At 41.5% G+C, this 13,732-nt stretch overlaps 1 protein-coding gene across 1 annotated transcript; it reads left to right on the plus strand.

Annotated features, from left to right (window-relative positions):
- Positions 1–2,301: 2,301 nt before the first annotated feature.
- Positions 2,302–10,902, plus strand: ATP6AP2 (ATPase, H+ transporting, lysosomal accessory protein 2). The gene is given in 11 exon segments (XM_010146091.1): positions 2,302–2,366; positions 2,369–2,427; positions 4,659–4,787; positions 6,021–6,116; positions 6,316–6,453; positions 6,740–6,793; positions 8,120–8,135; positions 8,138–8,204; positions 8,206–8,269; positions 9,339–9,455; positions 10,329–10,902. Coding segments are annotated over 11 exon segments (993 nt in total). The 5' UTR covers positions 2,302–2,308; the 3' UTR covers positions 10,524–10,902.
- The last annotated feature ends 2,830 nt before the right edge of the window (positions 10,903–13,732 follow it).

The following is a 13,732-nucleotide window of genomic DNA, read 5'->3' on the forward strand; positions in this document are numbered from 1 at the left end:
CCGGAGCCGTCGGGTGTGCGGGCTGGGGAGGGGGCGGTGTGGTGGGAGTGTGTCCCCCACCGTGTCCTCAGCAATGTCGCGCTGCTCCTCGAGAGACCGGGCTGGGAGACTTCCCTCCCCGTAGCAGAGGGCCCTGCGGAGGCGTTTAGAGCTGCGCGTCGTTGCGTGGCTGCGTACGAGTGTCCGCGTTGTGCCAGGCTGCGGCTATGCTCCGCGGAGGGTGGCCGTGGCCGTGAGCCAGGCTCGATCTGCCATCACTTGAGGTTCCCAGGCCGCGTAAAGAGAGTTCTTCAGCCCAGAGGCGTTTGGGAGGCGAAGTTCTTACTGAGGAACATCTTGCTCGGTGGAGAAGTTCGATTGAGTCCTCTGTAGGGGGGTGGGTAACAGTGCGGAGTTAATTGATGCCAGAATTTACTTCCTAGACTTCACTGCTCGTGTGACCTAGTGGGGTGTTGCCATCAGGCAGTTAGAGTGTGTCTGAGGAAAAGGCTTCTGTTCCCAAGTTCAAGTTGGTTTTCAATCATTGAGACCTTAAATAAGTCTCACAAGGCAAATGTCATTGAAAAGGGTAATGCTTGAATTTTATCCACCAGAGCAATCCTGTCCTGAGTATGTCTGTGACCATCTTACAGCCTTGTGCAGGGCAACACGTGAAATCCTACAGATGAACAAAAAAATTTGTGGCAATATGTGGTAAATTTCTTCCTAAGCAAATTGGTCTGGACACATTTCTGCCCTTCAAAATGCAGGCTGATACGCCATTAAAATTGTTAGCAGGCCATCCAGCGAACACATACCAATTTAAAACAAAAAAATTGCTTGAATCTCCTCCGTATCCATCTGTGGGTTTGGACCGTTTCCTTCCTTTTGCCAGTCTTGCCTGACCTGCGTCTCAGTACTTTGTTCCTTTAGCGTGTTTATCATCACATAGCTCTGGTTTACTGTCAACACTTGTGTGCAGGATCATGACCCAGACTTTAAAACAGCGTCTTCAAGGTCAGGTTGGTTAAGTCAATGTTAGAGAAGGTTGTAACTGTACAACACATCAGTTTACTATTGCATTATTTTTGTAAATAGTCTTTAGAATTTGCGGATGCCCTGGAAAACTACAGTATGTAGCTGCTTGGATTGGTAACTGATTTTAGTGATCATATCAGTAAATACTTTTTTCTTTAGGTGGTTGTCTTTTTCAGTTTTGAAGTATGCAGTCAGACCGATTGTATAAGTAGAACTTAAAGTTAGATGGCCTGCAAATATTTATTGCTTTCTTACTTGATTTTCTTGAGTCTTGCGTCAGATTAGCTTTCTGTTAGAAACCTGCACAGATTTCTTACTGGAGGGATTACTTCTGAAATTTTGCCTTGTGCACGTTACTGTCTGTATACACCAAATAAATTTTAATATTTATTTAGATAAATGTTTGTGTACACAGTATTGCAGGTGACTTTAAAGGAGGAAGATAGGTTGAAAGAAGCCCGTCTCTTATTTCCATGGAGTCCTTTCTGACCTTATTATGCAGTAAATTACTGTCATCATAATACAGTTTAGAAATATGTTTTTAGTCAACTTTTCTATTCACGGTAGCAAGGAAGAGAGTGAAGGGGGATCCTGAGTAAGCGAAAACCCAACGTGAGAAGTATTACAGATTGTGGCTTCACACAATAAGCTTAGGTCCAGTACTGCATCCAAGGAAGAAAAACATTTCACAACATCACGTGCTTGAGAAGGCAGAGCAGAGACACCGGAGCTGTTCTGCAGAAGCCGGATTGCTCCTGGCAGCGTGCTGTTTAAGCCAGCCCTGACTCTGCTGATCCTCCTGGCTCTGGGTACTGTGGCTCAGGCTGTTGTCTGCACGAAAAGAGGTGTTGTGCCAAGCAGACTTGGAAGGAAGCAGAGGCATGTTGGTGCATAGCTGCTTGTGAGCTGACAGGATACTGGAGTCTGCCTGGCTCTGCTGAGAGTTAGCTTCACCAGGTCTGAGCTGTTAACACCACTCACAACCTGCTAGTGAGTGTGTGTACTGAGAAGTACTCAGAAGTGTACTGAGCTGTTGCTTGCGTAATTGTCCTGCTTTTTGTTAAGGAGGGTTTGTCCGTCCTTAGTTGTTGCTGAATAGAAACCTTATTTATTATTCCAGAGCATTGTAACAATCGGTTGTCATTACTTGTGTCACGTAAACTGGTAGGCCTGAGAGGAGGGGAAGAAAGCATGAAAGCTCTAATATGCTCTTTTTTCTGTATTATGTAAGGGGGAGATTGCAGGAATTCTGACAGCTTTTTTAATGTTTGTTTTTTAGGTGTGTGCGGCGATGAATTTAGCGTCTTACGATCACCTCAGTCAATTGTTTTTCGAGATGGAAGTTGGCCCATTCCTGGCGAGCGGATTCCAGATGTAGCTGCATTATCCATGGGCTTTTCTGTTGAAGATGTATGTTTCAGGTCTTCATTTCGCAATTCTTCTGGATCTACAGCCCTGCTCACTTAATGTGCCGGTGTTCCTGTCATGTGCTGGAATATATAAAATATAATCCTGTTTGTCTTGAGGAACGCATGACTTGTCAGAGTGTGGTTTCCAAGCGTAGAGCTGTATCAGTCATGTGAGCAGCAGAAGGCTGTGGTAGCTGGCTAATTTGAATCATCAGCGACAGAAGGAAGCAAGCCTGGCGGAGTGCTGGTCTTCAGTTCCTCTGAGACCCAGCTACCTGCAGTATCCCCCTGTCCATAGCCATTTATGAGGATCTACCGAAACCACTGTCATTTCTTGCCTTCGAGCTATCTGTAGGGCTCTGCACTTGTGTACTCAGAAGATTGTGAGGAATGGCTTGGCCAGGCAGGCGTGTGTCAGGTCAGCAAGCTTCTCTGCTGAACGTAGTTAATAAGAACAAGTAGACTGGATGCTTAGGAAGTAATCTTGAAGACTTGAAAACCTAATTTGTGGTATTTTTTTGAGTATAGGTTTAGTGGTGTTTAAAGAGGACACGTGAGTAGGAGCTTTTGGATTGATTCCACCTTGCCTACTGAATTTTTTTGCTGGGCTTCAGCAGGGATGAGTGGCTGCTGAAGCAGTATGTGAAAGTGTAACAGCCAGGTGCCTCTAGCAGTGACCATCTGCAGCCAGATACTCAAAGCTACGATATTCTGACGATGCTGGAGAGGGAGGCTGACTCCCATTTCTTCCATACTGTGGCTAGGCAAGGGGTCTGATAAGCCTGGTTTGAATGCAGGTCTGTTTAGCCTGCATTTTGGAATTTTTCTGAAAATATCTTGCTGTCAATTATTTATGCTTGTTTTTGTCATTAAGCTAGTAGCAAACTCTTATGAGTAGTATTTGTAAGAAGCATATTTTGATTATTTTATCAAGAAAAAACCAATATATCGGATGGTACTGTGTGCATTGCATGTAAAGACGGCCAGCAAAACAGTGGGGTTTGGCCCATTTTGAACACTTAACTTTTGGTATACTGGTCATCCCGAGGCACGACGTGATTATTCTGGGAAGAAGTGTTTCAGTATGCCCTCTATGCCTTTGGCAAAGCTTGGTTTGCATTTGTTGTGATGGGTCCATAGCGTCCTTTAGAAGTAGTTTTCTCAGTATTATTCCAAATCCTGGAAGCAGGCAGGGAAGGAAGTGTTTAAATGACTCTGTTCAGTTTAGCCCTGACACTGAAAGTCATCGGCATTGTCGCTGAGGCAGGCAGAGATCACTGTGCAGGCAGCTCCCAGCCCTGGTGTGGAGAATACCGCAGGGCCCAAATACGCATTTTGCAGTTTACATCAAGGCTGGAGTCTAGGAACATAAAATGACAGTGCAGTAGGCGTGTTGTAGAGAGTTTAGAATTCTTAGTACATTACATTGGGAATTCTCAAAAACATTCCTCCCCTGTTAAGGGAAGATAAAACTGAACCGTTTTTTTTTGTCCCTGAGGATGGGTTTCTTTGAGGTGATACAGATCATAATGTCAATAACATTTAATTCTAAAATTTAAATAAATTGGTTTCATAAAACTTAAACAAGCAGTCATGTCTTTTACGCAAGTGGAGAAATCTGTTTGAATTAAGTCCAAACAGATTAATTTGTATTTTGCGCCTGAATGAACCAGCCAGGTAGCCCTCACGATGCTCGTACTGATACCTAGCTGTAGTAAGCTACAAGCAATCTTTATATGTAAATCTGTAAGTGTGAGGGTAGTAGGCTGTTGGTGTGACTGACACTCCCCTCCTTTTTTTCCACCTGTTTCTTTCTGGTGCTGAAATTATGGAGATGTTAGTGTTTTAATGTGCTTATACCTTTTTCTGTGGTGTCTGGTTTTTCTTTTTTTTTTTTTTTTTTTAATTCAGCCTTCACTTACTAAACACAGACTATGACATTTCTAGTTTAATTATGGGAAATAACTCTTGATATACCCAAGATATATATGTATAATGCTTTCTCAGTGTAGACTTTGCGATAAAGTTACTGGCAGCTTTGAAACAAACAGTTTTTCCGTAGTTAACTTGAGTTAGTATTATTCAAGATGACAGCATTCTAGTGGTGACTGACTTCCCCATGAAATTTCTGATGGCTGTCCTGCACAGAGCTATTCATGAGTTATTTTGATGGGGAAGGGCTCCTCTCTTTCTCCCTGTGAAATACAAGGGTTTTTTGCTATGTTCTAATAGGACCTTTCTTGGCCTGGGCTTGCAGTGGGTGATCTGTTTCACAGACCACGAGCTACTGTGCTGGTGACAGTGAAAGGAGTAGACAAGCTGACGTTGCCTGTGAAAGGGATTTCGTACCCTATTGAGAATGTGAGTATCCACCTTTGGAACTGTTGTGCGATGTCTGTGACTCTTGTGGCCTAATGAGAAGTAATGACTCTCTACTGTAGTCCTTGAAGTTCCCTTATTTCGTACTTCACTGGACGTTCACGTACCCCCCTTAGAATGATGCATCAGGCTGTACAGATAAATAATCCAGCCAGACTCCAGGTGAGAGGCCCTTAAGGTCACCTGGGGCCTCCTGTGTTGAGTTCAGTAACTTGTCTGACTAAAGCATATTCTTCCTGATTGGCATCCAAATTTATTACGTTTGTACCAAGACTTAGAGAATTCACTGCTTCCCGGTTACATGGTGGCATTGCTAACTTGCAGAAAACTTCAATATACTTTGTCCTCAGTCGTATTTGCACTTATAACTTCGATGAAGTTCTGATGTGTCTTTATTTCTCATTAATAGGAATTAATATTCCTAAGCTTTAATCAGACAACTGTAATTTCAGATAACTGCCCCCAATGTATGCTGTCAAAGTACTGGTTCTCCAACGTGCAAGAATAGTTTCATATGATCATCACTGAGTCCCTGTTCAGGACTGCTGGGTGCAAATTATCCTAGCTTACAGACTCGCTAAAATTTATTAGAAACAAATATTTTTATGCTCTTAAACTAGTGAATGGAAATGTGTAATTCTGCTTCTTTTTGCATGAAACTCAGAAGTGAGTGTGTAGAAAAACTGACAGTTTTATTAGCTTGCCAGTAATGTCACTATACAGTGCTAGGATTTCTTTTATTTGTGGGGATTTTTTTTATATGGCTTTTTTCTTTTTTTTGATGTTTCAGCAGTTGATCTTTATACTGGTATATTTTCAGTCATCAGTTTTCTGTGGTTCGTAACTTTCCATTTGCACCTGGATTGTTTTCCCTTTTGTATAGGTTCTATATTTGTTGGCCTTGCTTTACTGATAAACAAGGCTATATTGTTAGCTTGAGCCTCTGAATTACAAGGTCATGGCCCCTTGGAGTTCATAAAAATATATGGGGTCTGCAATATATACAAAGAAATTGTCTGTTCATAGATACATAGTCGAATGTTTAGCTTTGCACATTGGCTCCTATTATTTGTCATTATCACTTGGGAAGCATTCATACTCTGCACAAAAAGAGGTTGACCTGTTTTTCCAGACTTCTGTAGTTAAGCATATTATCTCTTTTTATATTCTTAGACCCTCTTTTACCCAAAAATCTAACTAGACTTTGTCTTCCAGGCTGTTCCTTTCAGTCTGGACAGTGTTGCGAATGCCATTCATACTTTGTTCTCTGAGGAAACTCCTGTGGTCTTGCAGCTGGCCCCCAGCGAGGAGGTGAGTATTGCCTCAGTTCTGACTGCAGATGTTCTAAATGCTAAACCTCTTCCACTGGTGTGACTGGAACAAAACCGTGTCACTACGTGAAATAACGTGCAATCTCTCCCCAGTGCAAAGTATGATTGATTATTGATATGTGACTGGGAAAAAGCTAAGAACTCACCTCTGCTCTTACTAACAATGGTTGTTCTTGCAGAGAGTGTACATGGTTGGCAAGGCAAACTCTGTATTTGAAGATCTTTCTGTCACTCTGCGCCAACTTCGAAACCGCTTATTCCAGGACAACTCCATTCTTAGCTCCCTTCCTCTCAACTCCCTCAGCAGAAACAATGAGGTAATAAACTTTAATCAGTGGGAACTTCTATGATTTTTTTTTCTAACCTTCTTAGCTTGTGCTTTTATATTTTTTTTTCCCCTCTTGCTTCCTAGGAGAGCCCATTCTAATTTTTGTAACTGAATTCTAAGAAGTAACTTTTAAGAGTAATTTCCTTCTAGAATGTTCTGATGCTGTAACAGACATAACCTGTTACAAAATAAGGCAAGAAAACAACGCTTCCCTAATTTTGGTTTCATCAAAGGACATAACCTGACTATTTTTTTTCCTTGCCTGTTCTCCCCAGGTTGACTTGCTTTTTCTGTCAGAACTACAAGTGCTACATGATATTGCAAGCCTGGTAAGATTTTTTTGAAACGCTTTGCCCATCTTAAGTCACAAACTTCAGAGACCTCACTTAAAGGTAGAGAAGCTGTTGCCAGTGTATTTGGTAGCTAGTGGTATATATCTGAGGGGTCAGCAGTTGGTTGCATCACTTTAAGTAATGCATTCTCAAACCATGTGTATCAGTCCTGTCACCGGCAGAAGAAAATGAGAACCTTAATAATCTGTAGCTGCTCTTGTATTGTGTTTGAGAACTGGGAAAATTCTGAGCTGCTGTTTCTCAATGAAGAATTTGCCAGGGCTTTCCTCGTTTTCTTGAAGTGTAGTGGCTGTTAAGAACATGTTCTTTGCCCTTTCCACCATTTTGCTTCAAAAAATCACTATAACATTTTATCTGAAAAGACTGGAGTGACTTGTAGTGTGAATAGTGGTGTTCCACAGGAGGAGTGAGCTTTAATTCTGATCTTTTTAAGCAAAAACCTTCTTATAATCTTTTTACAAAGAAGCTCCTATCTTGCTGCTGGGGTTTAGAATTTGTTTTGGGGTTGTTTGTTTTGTTTTCTCCTTCAAGCTGCAGCCCTCAGCAAGTTAAAGTGAAAGAAACAGTCATGAAAAATTGGAAGTTCACATTAGGTGAAGGTCTGGTGAAGAGAAATGGGGCTGTTAAGGAAATGAGGTGTAACAACTTGGTTTTGTCTTGCAGACTAGAAAAGGAGTAGTTAAAGAAGATGGGAAGATAGGAACAGATTAAATTCCTTGCTTTCAGAGACTGTTTCTTGTGCAGGCAAATGTCAGTGCTGCAGTTTCATACCTGTAGAAGTGTAAGAGCATCACTACTCGCCTTTGAGATAATTTGTTTTGTATTGGTTGGATTTTACTCCTGAAGTAAACTACCTTAGTACATGGGCAACAGCAAGGCAGAAGTTGCCACCTACTCAGTTTTGTGAGGGTCAGCTTCAGTGGAGGGAATAAGGGTGTCCAAGTATTGTAGTTCGGTATTTTTTTTCCTCTGCAAGTTTTATTTTTGCAGCAGCTACTGAGCAAGGATTCTGATGTGAATAAGTATAATGTTTCGTTGCTCTATATTACCTGTATAAAACCTCACGTTAGGAATAGATGTTACATGATGATCATCTGTCTTCTGTAGAATAAGAAAAGAAACGATTGTGGACATCTTTTAGTTAAGTTGACAAGTAATTCCACTTCCCAATCATTATGGAATATGACTGTGGAAAGCGAGGCTGGATTAGTCACAGTGAACTGATTTTTGTGAAATGTGTTTTTAAAGTAATCTGTGTATGAATTAATATTTTTTTTTTCTGCCCTCCATGCTGTGCCAAAGCTGTCTCGACACAAGCACTTAGCCAAAGATCATTCTCCAGACCTGTATTCTCTGGAACTGTCTGGTTTGGAAGAGGTTGGAAAACGGTACGGGGAAGACTCTCAGCAATTCAAGGATGCTTCCCAAATTCTTGCGGACTCTTTGCAGAAGGTATACTTTCTACCTAGTGAACAAACCCACAGCAGTACTACGGAAGTAATTTTTTGTGTTAACTACAAGGGAGTTAGTTTATTGATTATCTTCTGCTTTGAATCGTCACTTACATTAGCAATGGCTTGACTGATGCGTGTTTCTGTGGTTTGTTTTTTGAAATGCAGTTGTTCAGTTATAAAATCGAACGGTATAATTTGTCATTCTGGAAAGTGTTGACGTGATTCTACAATGTGTTAGACCTTTTGTGTAAAGGAGTAGGAATATGTTGAAACCGTATATCAATGTGACTCGATATGTCTATTTTTCATGAATAAATATCTTGCATTTAAAACCACCAGTATGTCTCACAAAAACTAGCTTTCAGAAATGTGGAAATATCTTTATCCCAGGGTATAGTGGTTAGTTTCCCCTTGCCTGCAAAGCTGTAGAAATCTAAATTTTCGAGACTCTGACTGCTGTTCATCTGTCAATGTACTCAAGAAAGTAATTCTTTATTAGGTCTTACGTAATCATTGGATTAAAAACTTGATTAAGGCCAGTCACTTCTGAGAGTTTCAAAAGCATGATGGAAAAATGTAAAACCATGTATTTGCTAAGCCAGGTATTTTCTCTAAATGTTGCTCTTTGGCATCTTTGGAGTTAAGCAAGTATATTTAAATACTAGACATATTGGTCTTCGGACCAGATTAGAGTATTCAGGTTCATAATGTCCCCGTGGAAGGTTGAGAACCTGAGTATTTTGTTGGAACTGACAGACATACAGTTGGGAAACTGTGTGGTGACTGGCCTTCTCTAAGGGGTGGAAGAACCTGGTTCAGCCCAGGGAGCAGTCATAGGCTACAGGCTGCTGAGCAGCGGTCGAGCAGTTTTAAAGAGATGTTGTGAAGTAGGTGGAAGTTGGCACTTTCTTAGTGGAATTCTTAAATAGTATAAATTTTTACAACTTCCCGTAAGCTTCTTATTTCTGAAGCTGACATCTTACAGTTTAGTACATCTTGCTAACAAAACTCTTCCTAATTCTTGGCTACAGTGTAGATTTTAAATTAAATCTCTTTTGCTTTTCCAGTTTGCAGATGAAATGTTTAATCTGTATGGTGGGAATGCAGTAGTAGAAGTGGTGGCTGTAAAGACATTTAATCTTCCCCTTATGAGGAAGACTCGCTCCATTCTCCAATCCTCGCAGGTAGTAGATGGCACATTTTTTCTGTATATGATTTATTGAAAGTGATCCAAACTGCATCACTTCTTTGCTTGAGTGTAACTTTTTTTTAAGGACTGGAATACTGATGATGATTCAGGCATCGGTGCAAAGAGGTCAACTTATCTGCCTTGATCTTAACTTTGTAATTTTGATTGAAGAGGTCGTCTAGAGGCCCTCTATTCCAACCTACTGCTCAAAGCAGGATTAATTTAGGAGTTGGATGAGGCTGCTCAGGTCCTTGTCCAGCCAAATTCTTGAAAAGTCCATGGCTAGAAGCCCCAGAGCCTCTCTGGGCAGCTTGTTCCAAAGTTCTAACTACTTCCACTGTGAAAACTTTTTTCCTTATGTCCTGTTAGAATTTGGATTGTCCTCTTTTCTCCCCAGTGCAGCAGCGCATGCGAGTCCTGCCTCCTGGGTGGGGAAAAAATAGTTTTCTTTGACTTGCTGCCCATGCTCTAGATGCAGTCCAGGGTGCAGGTGCCCTGCGTCACTGCAGGGACACACTGCTGACTCCTGTTCGTCCTGTCCGCCAGGACCTGCGGGTACCTTTCTGCAGAGCCGCTGCCCAGCCGGTCCGTCCCCAGCCTGTGCTCTGCTGCGGGGTTATTCTGTCCCAGGTGTGGGGCTTTGCATTCATCCCAGCTGAATTTCATGAGGCTCCTGCCAGATCATGCTTTTGGATTCTATTAATGTCGGTCACATAATCACTTTTGCATTTTGTGACCTAGTATCAGAACTGTCCAGGCAGAGGTGGATCTCTCCTATTCAGATTGCTCAGATTTTCAGTGTAGCCAGAATGTGTGTTGTGGGCAGGCTAACTCTGAAGTAATACACGTTTTTTTTTTTTTGTTACAGAGCGAAACAGAAAATCCATATAACCTTGCCTATCCATACAACTACAATTACTCTGTGGTCTTCAACATCATTCTGTGGATGATGATAGGCCTTGCTTTAGCTGTGATAGTTATCTCCTACAACCTCTGGAACATGGATCCTGGGTATGACAGCATTATTTATAGGATGACAAATCAGAAGATAAGAATGGATTGAGCTGCACTGTATTCCAGCGCAAGGGAGTGATGAGGAGGAAGATCTCCTTTAAACTCTGTGGAAAACAAGTATTCTGACGTGGTGGATTGTGGAACTTTTAAAAAGGTGTATTTATTTCTGAATATTTTTCCCCCCCTCAAACCTATTTTAAATGTTGGTAGTAGCACCAGAGGGGATTTAGAAATTGAAACATGCTTGTTTAAAAAAAAAAACAAACAAACCCAAACCCAAGCCCCAAGTAATTGTTATTAAAGTAACATCATTCCATTTTGTTATCATGTAACATGAGTTTTTGGAATGCCCTGTACTGCCTGTGACTGTGTGCAAAGCAGATAAATTGAAATCGTGATAGCAACATGTTGTTTGAAACCTTTACACTGGAAAATTAGAAATCATAGCTAAATTGTTGTGTGTATATTATGAACCAGTTGTAAATGTTTGATGTACATATTTCTAATGGCTATATGTAACTTCAGAGAGGATAGTAAATATTCTTTAGTAAAATACTAAATATAGAAATATTTCTACAAGACTATGATTCTAGTGGCACAAATGGCATTTTGATTTCATGTCGATGGCTCAGATGTGAGCTGTAGACCAAAGGATCCTTCACCTAGAACTTCAAGGATTTGAAGTTAAATAACACTCGTGTGGCTGGTCTATACAGTGGAGAGTCTGTAGATGTTGAAGTAGCACCACTCTGATAATTACGAGGCTTCGTATTCCTTCCATTTGTGTTGATGATATTAAAAAAACCCAACAACCCAATTCTTTTTGATCATGTGCGGACCAACACTTGATTTAACTATACGTGGATTTCAGTCCTGCTTCGAGCGTTCAATAAAACGAAGAACAGCTGTTCGTGAATGCCTGCGTTCTTTCTGGCTTCTCAGGTGCGGTTGGTTCTGTTGAGTATCAGCGCAGCTGGATGGAGCAGGTGCTGGCAGCCTCCATACGGGACAGTCGGCCTAAGCCTCTAACAGCTTAGTTTTAACTGTCTTTCAAAAGCGTTGGAAGATCACCTTGTATGGATTAATTTTCCTAAACGAGATGGTGAATGTATTTGAAACACATAGTTAATCCCTGGCTTGAGTCATTTTTAGAACTACTGACTTTTGGAAACTCCTTTTCTCCTGTGGTAAAAGGAATTCTTCCAGACTACAGCAGTGTGAACGGAAAGTGCTGTTTAAATCTTGTTGTCCTCTGAAGTGCTTAACTTGCCCCGCTGTTAGGAGATACTCATTCCGCTTCCAGAAAGGATCTGCTCATTGAATTAACTTACGCCGTTTACTGGGCGTGTCAAGGCAGGAGGGGTTAAAGTTGTTCGTGTTGTGGAGGTCCTGGACAGTGCTTCATGCTGAATGGGGTAATGTGCCACAGCTTTGGTCAGGTCCAGGAAACCCGGTTTAGTGCACGTTATGATCGTTTGAAATTGTGTTTAATGGCACTTAATTGGGGTGATTAAGATTAATAGATAGAAAGTAAGAATTGGCCCGCCAGCTTCTCTGCCAAGAATGTGTGGTCTTAACTGTTGAAGTTAAGGCAAGTGCAGCACACTTGCGGTGTTTTGAGAATCAAGTCCATCTGATGAAGCTGTACAACTTTATTATAAAAACAATTAAAATACAGTTCTATCATCACACTGGATAGGTGTGAACCCCAGTGTTTTAAGTAAACTATTATGTCTTTTTTTTTTTATTTCTCTGACTTTTTTTGAGATCACTTAATATGGAAGACAATACCCCAGAACTTCACTGTGATCTAGAGTAAGAAAGGAAGTACGTTAATAGTAGAATCTTTCCATCTAAACTATACCTTAAAAAAATGGTGGATGTGGCAGGAAGAAGAATGACCGCTGTCAGGTTGCTGTCAGAGTGCAGGGGCCAGTTTGCAGGAACATTTTAGCAAACACAGAGGTGAGGCAGAGGCAGGTGCTGCGGGAATGGCCAGAAGCTCGCATTGTTTTCAGCTCTGTTGGGACGTGATGCAGCTGAGGCAGAGTAAGCTGCTTTATGGGGTTCTGCTTGCCTTAAACACTGGTAGGAGGTTTAAAATTTTAAAATACTCTTTAAAGGACAATGCCACAATAGGTTCTCTGGTATTTCAAATTACTCTTTGAGATTTCTAATTACCGATTTAAATTTGTGAAGTCTTTTTGTATTAATTCCCTTACTCCATAAGGATATGCTTACGCTCCATTTCTGAGACTTGTTGCATCACCTTCTGGTCAACAGCATCGTCTTTGTTACAACATACAGTGATCACAAAATGCGATGAGGTGACCCTGGGTACTGTTAGAAATTAGGAGCTTGGCTCTGCCGGAAGAGAGAAGCTGCCGTCGTTCATTTAGAGTAAGTGGGAAGGATTATTGTGACAGACTTTCTGAAGAACCTTTCAGAGAGGTTCTGTCCTGTGGAAGAGCAGTGTATCTGGAGTGAAAATACGCTACGTGGTGATTCTGATAGGCCAAGCGCTGTAGAATCAGAAAGTTTGAGAGAGTTCACCTGCTTTTATCAGCAATAGGAGCTCAAATTGCAGCTTTGTAGTGTTTCAGCAAGACCATTTATGGAGAAAAAGAAAAGGAAAGGGCTAAAACACGTTGCACATCTGTTGTCTGGTACTGGCACTCCCAGTGCTTTTGCAGGATTAGGCTGTCTGGGCTGTGGCTTCTTTGTTTTACACAAAGTGAAAATTAGTCGTGCTGTTGACTCTTGGTGAGGATTTACTTCAGCTTGAGCTTCTTGCTGGTCTGTATTGAATTCATGCATTCCTAGTTTACTTAATTCGGAGGTTTAGTCAGATTAATAGTTCACTTCACGTACCAGTGCGGAGTTTTATAAGAGCTAGTTGTTTAAAGTGACTGTAAGCGATTGTAAGTCTTTAACATCCACTTTCCAGGTACACCTAGGTAGCAGTATTGTAATCAGTCTGAACTTGGTGGTCTAGAGTTTGTCTACAGGCAAATGAGACGGTCATCCTGTCAGCTGTTCCAAAAGCTCGCCTTAGATTACGTCAAAGGGTGCGTTTGAATCCCCGTGTCTTGTGTCTTGTGTTGTTTGTTCATTCTTGTGGCCGCAGGCCCCCAGCCGGCACTAAAGGTGCTTTTAAGCACTCTGAGGTGTGTTGTTTCTTAAGTACTGGTTGCTTTGTGCAGCACAAACTACTTTTTGAACCACTTCAAAGCCACGGTGCTTTGGTTTGAGCTGGGT

The sequence above is a fragment of the Buceros rhinoceros genome, unplaced genomic scaffold, assembly GCF_000710305.1.
Source record: "Buceros rhinoceros silvestris isolate BGI_N320 unplaced genomic scaffold, ASM71030v1 scaffold6412, whole genome shotgun sequence".
NCBI lineage: Eukaryota > Metazoa > Chordata > Aves > Bucerotiformes > Bucerotidae > Buceros > Buceros rhinoceros.